This window comes from Dendropsophus ebraccatus, chromosome 12 (genome assembly GCF_027789765.1).
Source record: "Dendropsophus ebraccatus isolate aDenEbr1 chromosome 12, aDenEbr1.pat, whole genome shotgun sequence".
Taxonomy (NCBI): domain Eukaryota; kingdom Metazoa; phylum Chordata; class Amphibia; order Anura; family Hylidae; genus Dendropsophus; species Dendropsophus ebraccatus.
The window spans coordinates 72,885,735-72,904,362 of NC_091465.1; the positions used below are offsets into that span (position 1 = coordinate 72,885,735).

General features: G+C 43.8%; 1 protein-coding gene across 1 annotated transcript in view; it reads left to right on the forward strand.

Moving 5' to 3' along the window:
* Positions 1–11,159, forward strand: part of LOC138769727 (galectin-4-like) — a 32,976-nt gene extending 21,817 nt beyond the window's left edge. Inside the window, exon 5 of the mRNA XM_069948368.1 lies at positions 10,575–11,159. Within this exon, the coding sequence (XP_069804469.1) occupies positions 10,575–10,718 (144 nt within the window). The 3' untranslated portion in view covers positions 10,719–11,159. The remainder of the gene's footprint in view (positions 1–10,574) is intronic.
* Positions 11,160–18,628: the final 7,469 nt, after the last annotated feature.

Genomic DNA, 18,628 nt, shown 5'->3' on the forward strand with positions numbered 1-18,628 from the left:
TGCCCCGTGCAGTAGGAATGTACATATACGTTCCTGACTGACAGGGGCTTTGTGATGAGAACGGGATCGCTGCAGGGACAGCGATCCCGCTCTCATCTGTGTACAGCACCGGAGATAATGAGGATCAGCTGCGATTCCGCAGCTGACCCCCATTAACCCCTAAGTGACCGCCGAAACGGCGGTCACTAATGGGCCGGTGCCGCCGCTGTATTTCATCTCCCCCCACCGTGAATCCACGGTGGGGGGAGATGAAATAAGTAAAAATCAGACCCCAGATCAGCCCCCTAGTGCCCCAGTCACTAACCCCCCCTCCCGCGGCGGCCATCGGATCCAAGATGGCCGCCGCGATCACTGTGAACAGACTAATGTCTGTTCACAGTGATCAAAAAAGAAAAATGAATGAAAGCCCCATGCTCTCCGCCACCGGAGGTAGCGGAGAGCATGGGGCAGTCATCGGGACCCCCCCTGTGGGGTCCCGGTACAAGCGATCAGCGGTATATACTATATACCGCTGATCGCTTGTGCCATGTGCTCCAGGCACTTTTTATCCCCTGTCACCATGAATGATTGGTGACAGGGGATAAAAAGTGATGTCCCCCCACCCCCCAAGTCGCCCCCCACCCCCCCTGTCACCCCCCCCTGTCACCCCCCCTGTCACCCCCGTCCCCCAGTCACCCTCCCTTCCCCATATACTCACCGGATCCACGGAGCTCCTTCCTCTTCGGTGTCCTGGCTGGTTATGAAGTGCGCATGCGCTCCACAACCAGCCAAGCTCTGAAAATTTAAAGTGACAGAGACCAATTTGGTCTCTGTCACTGAACTATGATTACTGTGATAGAAAATATCACAGTAATCATAGTAATACAGTGAAAATGAATGTATAAAGTACAAAAAGTGACAAACATACAAAAAAATAAAACACACACTTTTTATTATAGTAATAATTGCAGTTTACTCCCAAATTACCCCTAACCCCCCCCCCAGATTACCCGTAACCACCGCAGGTTGCCCGTAACCACCGCACGTTGCCCGTAACCACCCCAGGTTCTCCGTAATCACGTCAGATTGCACGTAACCCCCCAGATTACCCGTAACCACCGCACGTTGCCCATAACCACCGCACGTTGCCCGTAACCACCGCACGTTGCCCGTAACCACCACACGTTGCCAGTGACCCCCTCCAGATTGTCCGTAATCACCCCAGATTGCCTGTAACCACCACAAATTACATGTAACCACCCCAGATTAGCTATAAGCACTTCACTCTATCCGTAACAATTCTAGATTGTCTGTAACCCCTCCAGGTTGCCCCTAACCACCGCAGGTTGGGCATAACCACCCCAGATTGCCCGTAATCATGCCAGATTACATGTAACCCCCCAGATTGCACGCAACCACCGCACGTCGCCTCTGACCACCGCACGTCGCCTCTGACCACCGTACGTCGCCTCTGACCACCGCACGTCGCCTCTGACCACCGCACGTCGCCTCTGACCACCGCACGTCGCCTCTGACCACCGCACGTCGCCTCTGACCACCGCACGTCGCCTATGACCACCGCACCTTGCCTCTGACCACCGCACGTCGCCTATGACCACCGCACCTTGCATCTGACCACCGCACCTTGCCTCTGAACACTGCACCTTGCCTCTAACCACCCCAAACTGCCAGTGACCCCCTCCAGATTGCCCGTAACCACGCCAGATTACAGGTACCCACCTCAGATTACCTATTAGCACTTCAGTTTATCCGTAACCACAGTAGGTTGCCTGTAACCACCCCAGATTGTCCGCAACCACCCCAGATTGTCCGTAACCACAGCAGGTTGCCTGTAACCATACCAGATTGTCTGTAACCACAGCAGGTTGTCCGTATTCACCCCACGTTGCCCATAACCACCCCAGGTTGCCTCTAACCACCCCAGGTTGCCTCTAACCACACCAGGTTGCCTCTAACCACACCAGGTTGCCTGTGACCACCCCATGTTGACCGTATCCACCCCAGATTATCCGTAACCACCCCAGACTGCCCGTAACCACCCCAGACTGCCCGTAACCACCTCAGACTGCCCGTAACCACCTCAGACTGCCCGTAACCACCTCTAGATTACCCGTAACCACCCCAGACTGCCCGTAACCACCTCTAGATTACCCGGAACCACCCCAGATTACCCGTAACCACCCCACATTAGCTGTAATCTAATTTTTTTTATTGTATTTTAGTAACTGCGCTATTCTAATAACTGTTACTAGCTGCAGTTTTGCTCCAGCAAATTGGCGCTCCTTCCCTTCTGAGCCCTGCTGTGTGCCCATACAGTGGTTTATGCCCACATATGGGGTACCGTTGTACTCAGGAGAACCTGAGTTACAGATTTTGGAGTACATTTTTTATCCTGTTTCTTGTGAAATTTAGAAATTTCAAACTAAACCAACATATTTTTGGAAAAATTCAAGTTTTTCATTTTTACTGGCCAATTTTGAATACTTTCCTCTAATACCTGTGGGGCCAAAATGCTCATCCTACCCCAAGATGAATTCTTTGAGGGGTGTACTTTCCGAAATGGGGTGACTTTTGGGGGGATTCTATTCTGTAGACACTACAGGGGCACTACAAATGCACCTGGTGCTCAGAAACTTCTTCAGAAAAATCTGCAGAGAAAATGCCAATTGGCGCTCCCTCCCTTCTGAGCCCGGCTGTGTGCCCAAACAGTGGTTTATGCCCACACATGGGGTACCGTTCTACTCAGGAGAACCTGCGTTACAAATTTTGGGGTGAATTTTCTCTCCTGTTCCTCGTGAAATTGAGAAATTTCCAACTAAAGGAACATATTATTGGAAAAATTCGAGTTTTTCATTTTTACTGTCTACTTTTGAATACTTTCCTCTAACACCTGTGGGGTCAAAATGCTCACCACACCCCAAAATGAATTCTTTGAGGGGTGCACTTTCCAAAATGGGGTGACTTATGGCGAGATTTTACTCCGCTGGCACTACAGGGGCTCTCCAAACCCACCTGGCGCTCAGAAACTTCTTCAGCAAAATCTGCATTGAAAAAGCTAATTGGCGCTCCTTCCCTTCTGAGCCCCGCTGTGTGCCCATGCAGTGGTTTATGCTCACATATGAGGTACCGTTGTACTCATGAGAACCTGCGTTACAAATTTTGGGGTACTTTTTTTCTCTTGTTCCTCGTGAAATTGAAAAATTTCAAACTAAAGGAACATATTATTGGAAAAAAAATTGAGTTTTTCATTTTTACTGTCTAATTTTGAATACTTTCCTCTAACACCTGTGGGGTCAAATTGCTCATCCTACCCCAAGATGAATTCTTTGAGGGGTATACTTTCCAAAATGGGGTGACTTATGGGGTTTTTTCTCTCTGCTGACACTACAGGGGCACTGCAAATGCACCTGGCGCTCGGAAACTTCTTCAGCAAAATCTGCAATGGAAAAGCTAATTGGCGCTCCTTCCCTTTTGAGCCCCGCTGTGTGCCCATGCAGTGGTTTACGCTCACATATGAGGTACCGTAGTACTCAAGAGAACATGTGTTACAAATTTTGGGGTGCTTTTTCTCTCATGTTCCTTTTGAAAATGAGAAACTTTAATCTAAATGTATATATTATTGGAAAATTTAAATTTTTCATTTTTTTACAGCCTAATGGTGAATACTTTCCTCCAGCCCCTGTAGGGTTAAAATGCTCATTATACCCCTAGATTAATTCTTTAAGGTGTCTAGTTTCCAAAATGGGGTCACTTATGGGGGTTTCCAGTATACAAACCTACTAAATCAACTTAAAATAAGAACTGGTCCCTAAAAAAGTCAGTTTTGGAAACTTTCACGAAAATGTGGTAATTTGCTGATACATTTCTAACCCCCGTAACACCCTAAAAAAGTAAAATATGTTTATGAAATGAAGCCAGAATAAAGAGGACATATCGGTAATGTGACTTAGTAACTAATTTATGTAATACAACTTTCTTTTTTTAGAAGCAGAGAATTTCAAAGTTCATAAAATGCTAATTTTTTCAATTTTTCATGATATTTTGATGTTTTTCACAAAAAACACACAAAGTAGTGACCAAATTTTGCCACTAATATAAAGTGCCATATGTGATGAAAAAACAATCTCAGAATCGCTAGCATACGTTAAAGCATCACTGAGCTATAAGCGCATAAAGTGAGACAGGTCAGATTTTGAAAAATGAGCCTGGTCTTTTAGGTGCAAATAGGCTTAGTCTTGAAGGGGTTAAAATTCTCAGTTTATTTCTAACCTACAATTTACATAAACAGTGCAGAACTGTCAGGGTATATAGTGTAAGTAGGGGTATATAGGGCTCCTGGCGATTTCCACTTAAACAAAAAAAAACAAGAGCATAGATTTGCCTCCTGGGCTACCTTGGAACAAATCTAATTAACACACTGACACTTTATACCCGGGCAGCGCCGGGTACATTTTCTAGTACTGTATGTTTATAAAGTATTATGTATGGTGGCAGCCGGTACGTAAGAGAGCCTTCTTGGCTCCACAAAATAGGCCAACACAGGTGTATACAGGAAAATTATACACTGCCTGCCTGTCTATGTAAGTTGCTGATACTGTATGCTGGTAGTCTATGCACTGTATGGATGGAGCTATTTGATGTGCTGTGTAGTAGCCCTAACAAGGGCTTTTGGGGTCTTGCATGCATAAAATCTGTGAAAATTTCTGTCCCCACTCCAAGATCTCTCCCTCAACTTGGCATGCAACAATTAGAATTAGAATGTAGGAGCAAATAGATCCAGTGAAGCCAATTCTTCACAATAAACAGCACCTGTCTGTCTGTCTGTGAGAATAAGCAGCTGGCATGCTGGTAGCTAGCCTATTCACTGTCTATTAAGAGCTATATGCTGTGTATTGTAGTAACCCTAGGAAGGGCTTTTGGGGTCTTACCTGCCTACAATCAGCTAAAGTCCTCACTGTCCCTACTCCAGGATTTCTCCCTCACTAGGTTTAAGATGGCATCTGATGACGAGCAGCAGGAGCTGAGTTCTAATAGTTTGAGGTCACATGAGTAAGGAAGCCAATGTGTTTAGATGCCTGCGTGCTCTTAGGGCCTGTCACACACCCTCCTGCATAGTATTGGCTAGAGAATAGCCCCAAGCGTGGTGGGAGGAGTTTTTACTGCGTAATGTTATAAATCTCAATGACTTGTGTAAGTTCTATTCGAAATGTTATGGACAGTTATCAATCATGCTTGACATATGATCTGGTGTATATTTGGATTGCAGCAGTGTTTTCTATTACTTGCCATGGGAAGGACATGTTACAGATCAGATCATCAGCAAGTATCTGGAGCTTTGGAGGATTTCTTTAGATGTCACTTAACCCCTTCACGTCAGCAATATGTATATATACGTTCCTACTGCACATACCTCATGCAGTAGGAATGTATATATACGTTCTTGTACTAATGGGGGCTTTGGGATGAGAGTGAGATCGCTGCAGGGAGTGCGATCCCGCTCTCATCTGTGTCCAGCGCCGGAGGTAATGAGAGTCAGCTGCGATCCCGCAGCCGACTCTCATTAACCCCTTAAGCACCGCAATCTACAGCGATCACAGCGTTTAAGGTGCTCAGTGACAGATCAAGCATCTGTCACTGAGTGATGGGGACCCCTGAAGCCCTGCTGCGGGGCTACCGATCGCATGTACTTACAGGCGGGGGTAAGCTCCTTACCTCCATCCTGTCGGATCGGCGATCTATGTGTAGAGTCTGCTCTCGGGCAGGCTCTATACATAGATCGCCGATAACACTGATCTATGCTATGCTATGGCATAGCATAGACCAGTATATGCAATCTAATGATTGCATATTTTACAGTAAATAAAAGTGTTAAAAAAAAAGTGTAATAATAAGTTTTGAAAAGTATTAAAAAACCCCTTATAAACCCCCTCCCAATAAAAGTTTAAAAGACACTCTTGCCCATTATAAAAGTAAAAAATAAATAAATAAACAAATAAATAAACATATTGTATATCGTAGCGTGCGTAATTCTCTGATCTATCAAAATATAACATTATTGTTCCTGCAGGGTGAACGGCGTAAGCGGAAACAAAAAAAAAAAACGCACCAAAATTGTTGACTTTATTAAATTATACATCACAAAAAAATTAGTAAAGAGCATTCTAAATTTTTCTGTTACACCAATATGATATTAAGAAAAACTAGAGATCATGGCGCAAAAAATGACACCTCAACCAGCCTCGCGGTGCTGTTACTACAGCGCGATGCTTATGTATACAGTTCCCCCGCTCCCAGCATTTAATTACAGATGCTGTCCAGGTGCGGGGGGACTCCGCTTCCGATTTTTATGCCAAAGCCAGAAACAGACTATGAACAGATATCAGGTTATAAAGGAAAGCGTAAGATTTCTCCTCTTTTCAAATCCATTTCTGGCTTTGGCTTCAAATCTTTGGCAGATAATCTGTCAGATAATCTTTGTGTGTAAATTGACCCTTATAACACCAAATTAGCCAAAATAATGGCGCAAAAGGAATGATAAATGTGCTCCTAAATCTGATCAGCGGAGCCGCTGCTCCTGAACCTTTACACAGTGAATGGTGCCAGACGGCCTGCGTGGTCTTCTGTGTGGTGATGCCATGGGTTAATGCAACTGCTCCTGTTCAATTCAATATGACCTGAAGTACAAAAACCTGCACCACTATTACACATTAGATGGCGGAGGGCTTCTGGCACCATTTACTAAGTATTGGTTCAGTTGCAGTTTACTAGGTTCTTAACCCCTTAGTGACCGCCGATACGGCTTTCTACGGCGGTCACTAATGGTCCTTATTCTGCTGCCATCAGCTTTTTACGGCGATGGCAGAGAATAAGGCTGCGGGGCCGGGACGGCCCCCACCCCATCCCCCCGGCTACCGGAGGTAGCTGAGGGGTTGGGTCAGTGTGTGGGGTCCGTCTCGCCCCCCCCCTTACCGACGATCGCCGCTATTAACGTTATAGCGGCGGCCGTCGGTAAAGGAGATTACCGGTGCCACCGCCTTTCATCTCCCCCCGCCGTGAATCTACGGCGGGGGGAGATGAAATAAGTGTCCCCCAGACCTCAGATCAGCCCCCCCTAGTAGGGCGATCACTAACCCCCCTCCCCCGGCGGCCATCATTTCCAAGATGGCCGCCGCCATCGCTGTGAACCGACTAATGTCGGTTCACAGCGATGTAAAAGTTAAAATGAATGAAAGCCCCATGCTCTCCGCCACCGGAGGTAGCGGAGAGCATGGGGCAGTCATCGGGGACCCCCCTGTTTGGTCCCGGTACAAACGATCAGCGGTATATACTATATACCGCTGATCGCTTGTGCCATGTGCATCCAGGCACTTTTTATCCCCTGTCACCATGAATGATTGGTGACAGGGGATAAAAAGTGATGTCCCCCCACCCCCCAAGTCGCCCCCCACCCCCCCTGTCACCCCCGTCCCCCAGTCACCCCCCCCTTCCCCATATACGTTACCTGATCCTGGAGCTCCTTCCTCCTCGACGTCCTGGCTGGTTATGAAGTGCGCATGCGCTTCACAACCAGCCAACTCTGAAAATTTAAAGTGACAGAGACCAATTTGGTCTCTGTCACTGAACTATGATTACTGAGATAGAAAATATCACAGTAATCATAGTAATACAGTGAAAATGAATATGTAAAGTACAAAAAGTGACGAACATACAAAAAAATAAAACACACACTTTTTATTATAGTAATAATTGCAGTTTACTCCCAAATTACCCCTAACCCCTCCCCAGATTACCCGTAACCACCGCACGTTGTCCGTAACCACCGCACGTTGCCCGTAACCACCGCACGTTGCCCGTAACCACCGCACGTTGCCCGTAACCACCACAAATTGCCAGTGACCCCCTCCCGATTGCCCGTAACCACCCCAAATTACATGTACCCACCCCAGATTACCTATAAGCACTTCAGTTTATCAGTAACAATTCCAGATTGTCTGTAACCCTTCCAGGTTGCACATAACCCCCCAGGTTCCCCGTAATCATGCCAGATTACATGTAACCCCCCCCCCAGATTGCACGTAACCACTGCGCGTTGCCTCTGACCACGCCACGATGCCTCTGACCACGCCACAATGCCTCTGACCACCGCACGTCGCCTCTGACCACCACACGTCGCCTCTCACCACGCCTCGGCGCCTCTGACCACCCCAAATTGCCAATGACCCCCTCCAGATTGCGGTGCCCATGCCAGATAACAGGTATCCACCCCAGATTGCCTATAAGAACTTCAGTTTATCCGTAACCACCCCACATTGCCCGTAACCACCCCACGTTGCCCGTAACCACCCCAGATTGTCAGTAAGCACTGCAGGTTGCCCGTAACCACCCCACGTTGCCCGTAACCACCCCAGATTGTCTGTAAGCACTGCAGGTTGTCCGTAACCACCCCACGTTGCCCGTAACCACCCCAGATTGTCTGTAAGCACTGCAGGTTGCCCGTAACCACCCCACGTTGCCCGTATCCACCCCAGATTGTCTGTAAGCACTGCAGGTTGCCCGTAACCACCCCACGTTTCCTGTAACCATCCCAGATTGTCTGTAAGCACAGCAGATTGCCCGTAACCAGCCCACGTTGCCTGTTACCAGCCCACGTTGCCTGTAACCAGCCCACGTTGCCGTAACCACAGCAGGTTGCCCGTGACCACCACACGTTGCTAATTGGCGCTCCTTCCCTTCTGAGCCCGGCTGTGTGCCCATGCAGTGGTTTATGCCCACATATGGGGTACCGTTCTACTCAGGAGAACCTGCTTTACATATATTGGGGTGACATTTCTCTCCTGTTCCTCGAGAAATTGAGAAATTTCAAACTAAAGGAACATATTATTGGAAAAAATCGAGTTTTTCATTTTTACTGTCTTCTTTTGAATACTTTCCTGTAATACCTGTGGGGTCAAAATGGTCACCACACACCAAGATGAATTCTTTGAGGGGTGTACTTTCCAAAATGGGGTGACTTATGGGGGTTTTTCTCTCTGCTGACACTACAGGGGCGCTGCAAACGCACCTGGCGCTCAGAAACTTCTTCAGCAAAATTTGCATTGGAAAAGCTAATTGGCGCTCCCTTCTTTCTGAGCCCTGCTGTGTGCCCATACAGTGGTTTACGCCCACATATGGGGTACCGTTGTACTCAAGAGAACCTGCATTACAAATTTTGGGGTGCTTTTTGTCTCATATTCCTTTTGAAAATGAGAAACTTTAATCTAAACGTATATATTATTGGAAAATTAAAATTTTCAATTTTTTTACTGCCTAACTGTGAATACTTTCCTCCAGCCCCTGTAGGGTTAAAATGCTCATTATACCCCTAGATTAATTCTTTAAGGTGTGTAGTTTCCAAAATGGGGTCACTTATGGGGGTTTTCAGGATACCAGACTTCTAAATCCATTTAAAAAAAGAACTGGTCCCTAAAAAAATCAGTTTCACGAAAATGTGATAATTTGCTGATACATTTCTAAGCCCCATAACACCCTAAAAAAGTAAAATATGTTTACCAAATTATGCCAGAATAAAGAAGACATATTGGTAATGTGACTTAGTAACTAATTTATGTGCTACGACTTTCTTTTTTTAGAAGCAGAGAATTTCAAAGTTCATAAAATGCAAATTTTTTAAATTTTTCATGATATTTTGATGTTTTTCACAAAAAACACACAAAATAGTGACCAAATTTTGCCACTAACATAAAGTGCCATATGTCACGAAAAAACAATCTCAGAATCGCTAGCATACGTTAAAGCATCACTGAGCTATAAGAGCATAAAGTGAGACAGCTCAGATTTTGAAAAATTAGCCTGGTCATTAAGGCCAAAACTAGCTGCAGCATGAAGGGGTTAAAGTATAAATTTTATTATGACAGACTACTGATATCATAGTGACATGACAGATGTTTTGATTGGTGGGGTTCTGGTGCTGATTCCCACAAACCGTTAAAAATCTTCATACCCTTCCATATGCTTTTTGAGGAAAGCTGAGCTGTGCTGAATAGAAATACATGGGCACAAGGCACAGATGAGAGCTTCTACCTCTTGGATTTTGCGATTATTGGGGGTCTCCGCACCCCGACTCCTACTAATAAAAACTTCTAATATGTTACTATGTTATATGAGAAGTTTGTTACAATCAGTTACCCTTTAAGTACTAGAAGTAGAAGTAAGAAAATCAAACAAAAGTAACATCAGGTGTGAGTCCAGGTAGTAGGTTGTTCTGCAATTACACAGATATGTAGACTGTAACTCAAACACAGTATTGCTACGTTACCTTTTTTATGTGATTTTCCTTTTTTCTGTTTTTTTTTTTTTTTTTTGACTCCATAACGCCCTTATCCCACACCCATTGACTGACAGCTGCAGCTAAGTAGCGAGTAAATATAAAAAGTAATGGCTGCCATTTTGGTGCCCATACATCCTTTTTTTTATTTAGCTGATCTGAGCTACAAATACTGTTTCTATAGTTTTTTGTTTCTCTGTGGGCACCAGTAAGTAATAATCTGTCTTTTCTGTATAATATTTATTACCAGATTGAAATCAAGAATGAAGGAGACGCTTTGACGGTGCATGTTAATGAAAAAAAACTTTTCAGCTATGCCCATCGTCTGCCTTTCAACGAAATTGATGTTCTTGTAGTAGGAGGAGATGTTAACTTGACCTGTATTGAATTCTAATTTCCTGCTAAACAAAAGAATACAAGAAGTCTATAAGAAGCCTTTGCCAAATCTATCATTGTCTTCATATTGTAATACAATCCTAAGTCAATGAAAGAGACATGTTGGTAACATTACACTTACATGTCATTCATGGAGGATCTGTCTTTCGGCTAACGTTTTCTTGGTTTACGCTCCTATAATATGATGACAGGATCGGCTTCTCTTTCCCTCCTTATCCCATCAGTTATAGACGTCTCCAGCATTACATGATCTTTATTGGGAATTTTCACTGTTAAGCATTTCTGATCTTACATATAATATCTATAAACCAATGGCTTCCTCTAGGGCGCTCTTATGGTAAACCGCTATGTCTTTCTATTCTGTGCTGCATAATCTCCTCCTATAAGCTATGACATGGATTGTATTTCACCACACAATAAATGCATTGAATCACATAAACGGTCTCTGGTGCTTTTGACTACTGAGAAATGTTAACAGGTAATGTGATCTCAGTCTGAGGGCCCTTTTACACGGGAAGATTATCTGACAGATTATCTGCCAAAGATTTGAAGCCAAAGCCAGGAATGGACTATAAACAGAGATCAGGTAATAAAGGAAAGCCTGAGATTTCTCCTCTTTTCAAATCCATTCCTGCTTTTGGCTTCAAATCTTTGTCAGATAATCTGTCAGATAAAAGTCAGTATGTCCCATCCTTCCCCCCCCCCGTGGGGCACCTATTTATGTATTTATTTATTGTTTGTTTACCTTTGGGCACCCCTACCAAATAATGTTTTACAAAATACACAAAACATGACCCACAGATGACGTCTTCTTTGATCTGAGTTGTTCACTTTCCCTTTTCTTCTCAGTTTCAATTTCTTTCAGCTACAATTCATCTCTTCAGAACTCACTTTCCTTTGTCCCTATTATAGGGTCCTAAACAGTAGTAATTCTGCTGTTTGGTGCAATAAAGTAAGTGTGTAGGTGCCCCTATATGTAGGATCCCCTGCTGTGCCCTCCATATAGTAATATTGCCCCTGCTGTGGATCCCATATAGTAATAATGCTCTCTGCCAGATCCGCCAACAGGGCATTACTGGCAGTACAGGTGTATGGGGCCCGGCCTATAGGGGGGCCCGGGTCTCCCACACACTTCACTTTTATGAGAAGCCTGGTATACAGACAGTGCAGGGAGAGGGGAGAGCTCCCACAGATGCAAGGGGCCCCTTCTACTTAACTAAAATCATTAGGCCCTCCTCCCCCCTGCACTGTCTGTGGACCGGGCTGCAGAATCCCCCCCTCCTCCCTCCACAATGGATCGGCCCCCTCCTCAGCAGCTCCCAGGCTGGTGTGGAGCTGGTGACTTCCGGCCGGTGTGCTCTCCCAGGAGACAGGAAGATGCAGCGGGCCCCCTCTCCTCCCTCCCCCTCCCTCCCAGCTGTGACGTCTGTTCCCGCCAGTATACAGCTCTGCAGTCGGGGCAAAGGAGGAGGGGCTGCAGGATGCTGACTGGGAGCAGAGATTTCACTCACTGGGGGCCTCAAGGATAAAAAGTAAGTGTGTGTGAGTGTGTGGAATAGTGTGTGTGTGGAATAGAGTGTGTGTGTGTGTGTGTGTTTGTGTGTGTGTTTGAGCCTCTGATCATTTATCTGTGCAATCTGCATGTGTGTGCTTCTGGATGAATGTGTGTCTGTCTGTGTGCTAGTAGAGGTATATATGTCATCTGCATGTGTTTGTATCTGGGTAATCTGCATGTGTGTGTCTGCATCTATGCTATGTGTCTGTGCAGAGGTATATATGGAATCTGCATGTGTGTGTCTGCATCTATGCTATGTGTCTGTGCAGAGGTATATATGGAATCTGCATGTGTGTGTCTGCATCTATGCTATGTGTCTGTGTAGAGGTATATATGGAATCTGCATGTGTGTCTGCATCTATGCTATGTGTCTGTGTAGAGGTATATATGGAATCTAAAAAAAAAAACAGAAAATCGCTACAACCATATACATGCCTGTAATGCAGGTCTGAACCTTCTCCTAGATGCAAGAGTGGTATAGGAGGCGTCGCTAGTGCCCTGGAACTCACAGGGCTGGTCAAAATGCAATGTCCAGAAAGTATTCCAGCGAGACAGCCATCCTTGATAAAATCCACTTTTATTTAACTTGGACAAAAATAGAATAAAACATCCAGCACATGGATAGTGCGACGCGTTTCGACGTTAGTACGTCTTAATCACTGCATAAATACATTATGTGCATGAAACATATAAATAGTGCTCAAAACAATTAAAACACAAAGGGAAGCTCACCTGTATCTGTGTCCAGCAAACATCATAGAGTGGGCTAGCAATCAGCAATGAGGTGAATCACCAACATGCAGCTGGACACAGGACAGGTGAGTAACAGCTCCATCTGGTGGACAGGAGGAATCATGCATGAGAGGATATCAATACAAATACATTAGGTCCGTTTTGTAATTTAACCCTTTGGGAAAACGGGAACCCAGATTGAGAATCCAATACGCTTCTCTATTCAACAGCTTGCGCTGCCAATCCCCTCCTCTTGCATCTTTATACACCTTCTCTATACCAAAAAATGAGAAAAACTTTGTTTCACCATTATGAATGTCTACAAAATGTCGTGCGGCACCGGACATATGAGTACTCTTTTTTGCAATGTCATGAAGATGTTCCGCAATTCTAACTTTTAATTTACGTGAGGTACATCCTACATATAACTTATTACACGCATTGCACTCTATTCCATAAATTATATGATCACTATCACAATTGATAAATGAATTGATTTTATAAATTTTCTTTCTTTCACAGTCTTGGAAAGTATTAGTTTTTTTAGCCACTTTGCATACATTGCATCGTCTCCCACCGCACAGGAAAAACCAGTCTGGGATAACCATATTTTATTACGATTATATTTCTTGGGGACAGTTGGAGATATTAAATTCCCGATTGTAGTACCCCTTTTCGCTACCACATTAACCCCTGATTTGAGGATATGATTAAGTTTATCGTCCTGGTACAATATCGGTAAGTACTTATTAAAGATTTGTTTAATTTGCCCAAACTGATTGCTGTGAGCTGTAGAAAAGACTAAGTTGGTTCTGGTATTGTTCACACCATCCGTTGTATGGGATGAATATAGCAGAGAATCACGGTCCCGCCCAGCTATGTCATTTTTGGCTTTATCTAAGATCCATGGGGCATACCCTCTTTTTTTCAACCTCTTGTCTATGTTAGTGACTTGTTTTTTATAATCTTGCATATCAGAACATGCTCTTTTACTTCTCAAGTATTCACCTTTGGGGATCGCAGTGATAGTATGCCTCGGGTGGCAACTTCGTGCATGCAGGATATTGTTGCATGCAATTGATTTTCTAAAGAGGGTAGACACCACTTTACCATTGGTATTGTTGCCTCTTAACTTTATATCCAGAAAATCAATTTCATCAGCAGCTCCTGAGCTGGTTGAAAAAAAGAGGGTATGCCCCATGGATCTTAGATAAAGCCAAAAATGACATAGCTGGGCGGGACCGTGATTCTCTGCTATATTCATCCCATACAACGGATGGTGTGAACAATACCAGAACCAACTTAGTCTTTTCTACAGCTCACAGCAATCAGTTTGGGCAAATTAAACAAATCTTTAATAAGTACTTACCGATATTGTACCAGGACGATAAACTTAATCATATCCTCAAATCAGGGGTTAATGTGGTAGCGAAAAGGGGTACTACAATCGGGAATTTAATATCTCCAACTGTCCCCAAGAAATATAATCGTAATAAAATATGGTTATCCCAGACTGGTTTTTCCCCGTGCGGTGGGAGACGATGCAATGTATGCAAAGTGGCTAAAAAAACTAATACTTTCCAAGACTGTGAAAGAAAGAAAATTTATAAAATCAATTCATTTATCAATTGTGATAGTGATCATATAATTTATGGAATAGAGTGCAATGCGTGTAATAAGTTATATGTAGGATGTACCTCACGTAAATTAAAAGTTAGAATTGCGGAACATCTTCATGACATTGCAAAAAAGAGTACTCATATGTCCGGTGCCGCACGACATTTTGTAGACATTCATAATGGTGAAACAAAGTTTTTCTCATTTTTTGGTATAGAGAAGGTGTATAAAGATGCAAGAGGAGGGGATTGGCAGCGCAAGCTGTTGAATAGAGAAGCGTATTGGATTCTCAATCTGGGTTCCCGTTTTCCCAAAGGGTTAAATTACAAAACGGACCTAATGTATTTGTATTGATATCCTCTCATGCATGATTCCTCCTGTCCACCAGATGGAGCTGTTACTCACCTGTCCTGTGTCCAGCTGCATGTTGGTGATTCACCTCATTGCTGATTGCTAGCCCACTCTATGATGTTTGCTGGACACAGATACAGGTGAGCTTCCCTTTGTGTTTTAATTGTTTTGAGCACTATTTATATGTTTCATGCACATAATGTATTTATGCAGCGATTAAGACGTACTAACGTCGAAACGCGTCGCACTATCCATGTGCTGGATGTTTTATTCTATTTTTGTCCAAGTTAAATAAAAGTGGATTTTATCAAGGATGGCTGTCTTGCTGGAATACTTTCTGGACATTGCATATATGGAATCTGCATGTGTTTGTATCTGTTTATATACAGTAGTTCCAATGGACCTTACAACAATCAATCAACACTGGTCTCCGCTTTGCAGAGTTAATTTACCATAATATAACCGGTCCAATTCAAGTAATTAATTAGCTTTTTACCAGATAACAATTATACCACAACAAAGCTAAAGTTTAAATATCACAATTTTATTTGATATGATTAACCTCTTAAGGACATATGACGTACCGGTACGTCATATGTCCTCACTTGCACTTCAAAGCGGGGCCGCGCGGCGGCCCCTCTTTGAAGTGCCGCGATCCCGGGTGCCGCGAGTAGCCCGGGACCGCTGCTATTAGCGGGCACGGTCGGATCGCCGTGCCCGCTAATTAGCTAATCGGAGGCAGCTGTCAAAGTTGACAGCTGCCTCCGATTACCGGAGGCAACGTTTCCCTGGTGTCTAGTGGGGGAGATCGCTCCTCCGGGACCTTGTCCCGGAGGAGCGATCTCCGTTACTGATGCCGGCCGGGGACGCGTCCAAGATGGCGCCGTCCTCCGCTCGGCACTCGTTCGTTTTTGGCTGCAGCAGCCGAAAGCAAACGAGTGCCGATCTCATGGATCTCTGCAGCATATCTATGCTGCAGAGATCTCTATGAGAGATCAAAGTATATATACTAGAAGTCCCCCAGGGGGGCTTCTAGTATATGTGTAAAAAAAAAAAAAAACGTGTTGTTAATAGTAAAAAGCCCCCAATAAAAGTCTGAATCACCCCCCTTTTCCCAGGTTTTAAATAAAAGTAAACAAATAAATAAATAAATAAACATGTTTGGTATCGCCGCGTGCGTAATCGCCCGAACTATTAATTAATCACATTCCTGATCTCGTACAGTAAACGGCGTCAGCGCAAAAAAATCCCAAAGTGCAAAATTGCGCATTTTTGGTCGCATCAAATCCAGAAAAAATGTAATAAAAAGTGATCAAAAAGTCGTATATGCGCAATCAAGGTACCGATAGAAAGAACACATCATGGTGCAAAAAATGACACCTCACACAGCCCCAAAGACCCAAGAATAAAAGCGTTATAAGCCTGGGAATGGAGCGATTTTAAGGAACGTATATTTGTTAACAATGGTTTGAATTTTTTACAGGCCATCAGATACAATATAAGTTATACATGTTATATATCGTTTTAATCGTAACGACTTGAGGAACATGCATAACAAGTCAGTTTTACCCCAGGGCGAATGGCGTAAAAACACAGTTCCCCCAAATAAAAGAAATGCATTTTTTTTTTCAATTTCACCACACTTTGAATTTTTTTCTGGTTTCGCAGTGTACTTTATGCAAAAATTCAGCCTGTCATTGCAAAGTACAATTAGTGACGCAAAAAATAAGGGCTCATGTGGGTTTCTAGGTGGAAAAATGCAAGTGCTATGACCTTTTAAACACAAGGAGGAAAAACCGAAAACGCAAAAACGAAAATGGGCCCCGTCCTTAAAGGGTTAAAAATCACATAAAAAATCTTTTTTAGTGCAAAAGGAATCCAGTAGTAAATGACAGCCAAGACACCTCGATCTTACAAAATGTTGGAATATGCCACTATATTATGTAAAGAAAGTCAATGTATGTAACCATGCGGTGTATCCACACAGCCTCGCAGGATTACTAAATGCACTATCCAACTAATCCCACAATTATATAAAGTGAACATACAAGATGCTTACCCATCGTGTGTCTGGCGCCAATAACCCCGACGCACGTTTCGCGTACAGGTCGCTTTATCAAGGGGCGTCATGGAATCTGCATGTGTGTGTCTGCATCTATGCTATGTGTCTGTGTAGAGGTATATATGGAATCTGCATGTGTGTCTGCATCTATGCTATGTGTCTGTGCAGAGGTATATATGGAATCTGCATGTGTGTCTGCATCTATGCTATGTGTCTGTGTAGAGGTATATATGGGATCTGCATGTGTGTGTCTGTATCTATGCTATGTGTCTGTGTAGAGGTATATATGGGATCTGCATGTGTGTGTCTGTATCTATGCTATGTGTCTGTGTATATAGGTATATATGGGATCTGCATGTGTGTGTCTGTATCTATGCTGTGTGTCTGTGCAGAGGTATATATGGAATCTGCATGTGTGTGTCTGCATCTATGCTATGTGTCTGTGTAGAGGTATATATGGAATCTGCATGTGTGTGTCTGCATCTATGCTATGTGTCTGTGTAGAGGTATATATATATGGAATCTGCATGTGTTTGTATCTGTGTAATTTCTCTATGTTGGTATATTTGTACATCTTGTAATGTGCCTATATGTGTGTATACATGTATTGTGGATCTATATGTATCTGTGTGAGTGTGTGTGCATACATGTGTGTATCTGCCTATTTGTACAGTATGGGTTTGTGAATCTATTGTCTATATATATATTAGAGAAGTCAGGCAAAACATTGTTGTGATTATGATGTGTCAGTATTATTTGTGGAAAAAAAACATGACATTTTTCAGCCACTCTTTTATAAAACAATAGTTATTTTTAAGGCTGAAAACATGACTTAATTGACTCATAATTTAACACATATTATGGGCTTTAAATAGCCAAACGTATGTCCTGATTTTTTGGATTAATGTCTTTGGTAAGGTGGGGGCCCAGACAGGTTGGCAGTATGGGGCCCTGAAATTCCTGATGGCGGCCCTGCTCTCTGCTGTGCCCCCCCATATAGTAATAATGTCCCATGCTGTGTCCTACATATAGTAATGTCCGCTGCTGTTTCCTTTCTATAATAATAATGCCCCTGCCGTGGATCCCATATAGCAATAATGCTCTCTGCTGTACCCCATATAGTGATACTTTCCCCTGCTCTGCCCTCCATAGTAATAATGCCTCCTCTGTTGTGCCCCCATAGTAATACTTTCCCCTGCTGTGCCCTCCATAGCAATAATAACCCATCTGCTGTGCCCATCATAGTAATAATGCCTCCTGCTGTGCCCTCCTTAGTAATAATGCCCAACACCTCAACCCCAATGTTCAGGGATGCAGGGACAAATATTCTAGCGGTGTAATGACATCATATCGTTGTGTTTGCTGAAGAGATGTTTCATCTCATAGGCTGTGGGCATGAAGTGCCTACAGCCTATGGCTGGGTTCACACGCTGTAACTGTGCGGCTGTATTTTTTATGCGGCTGTAAATGTGCGGGTGAAACTCCGGCCGTGGGAAAAAATAGACATGTGGCTCAAAACATACGGTCATTTACTTGGAAATCTGGTTCAACTAAAAATAACAAATAAAATCTTAAGAAAGTGATGCAAACA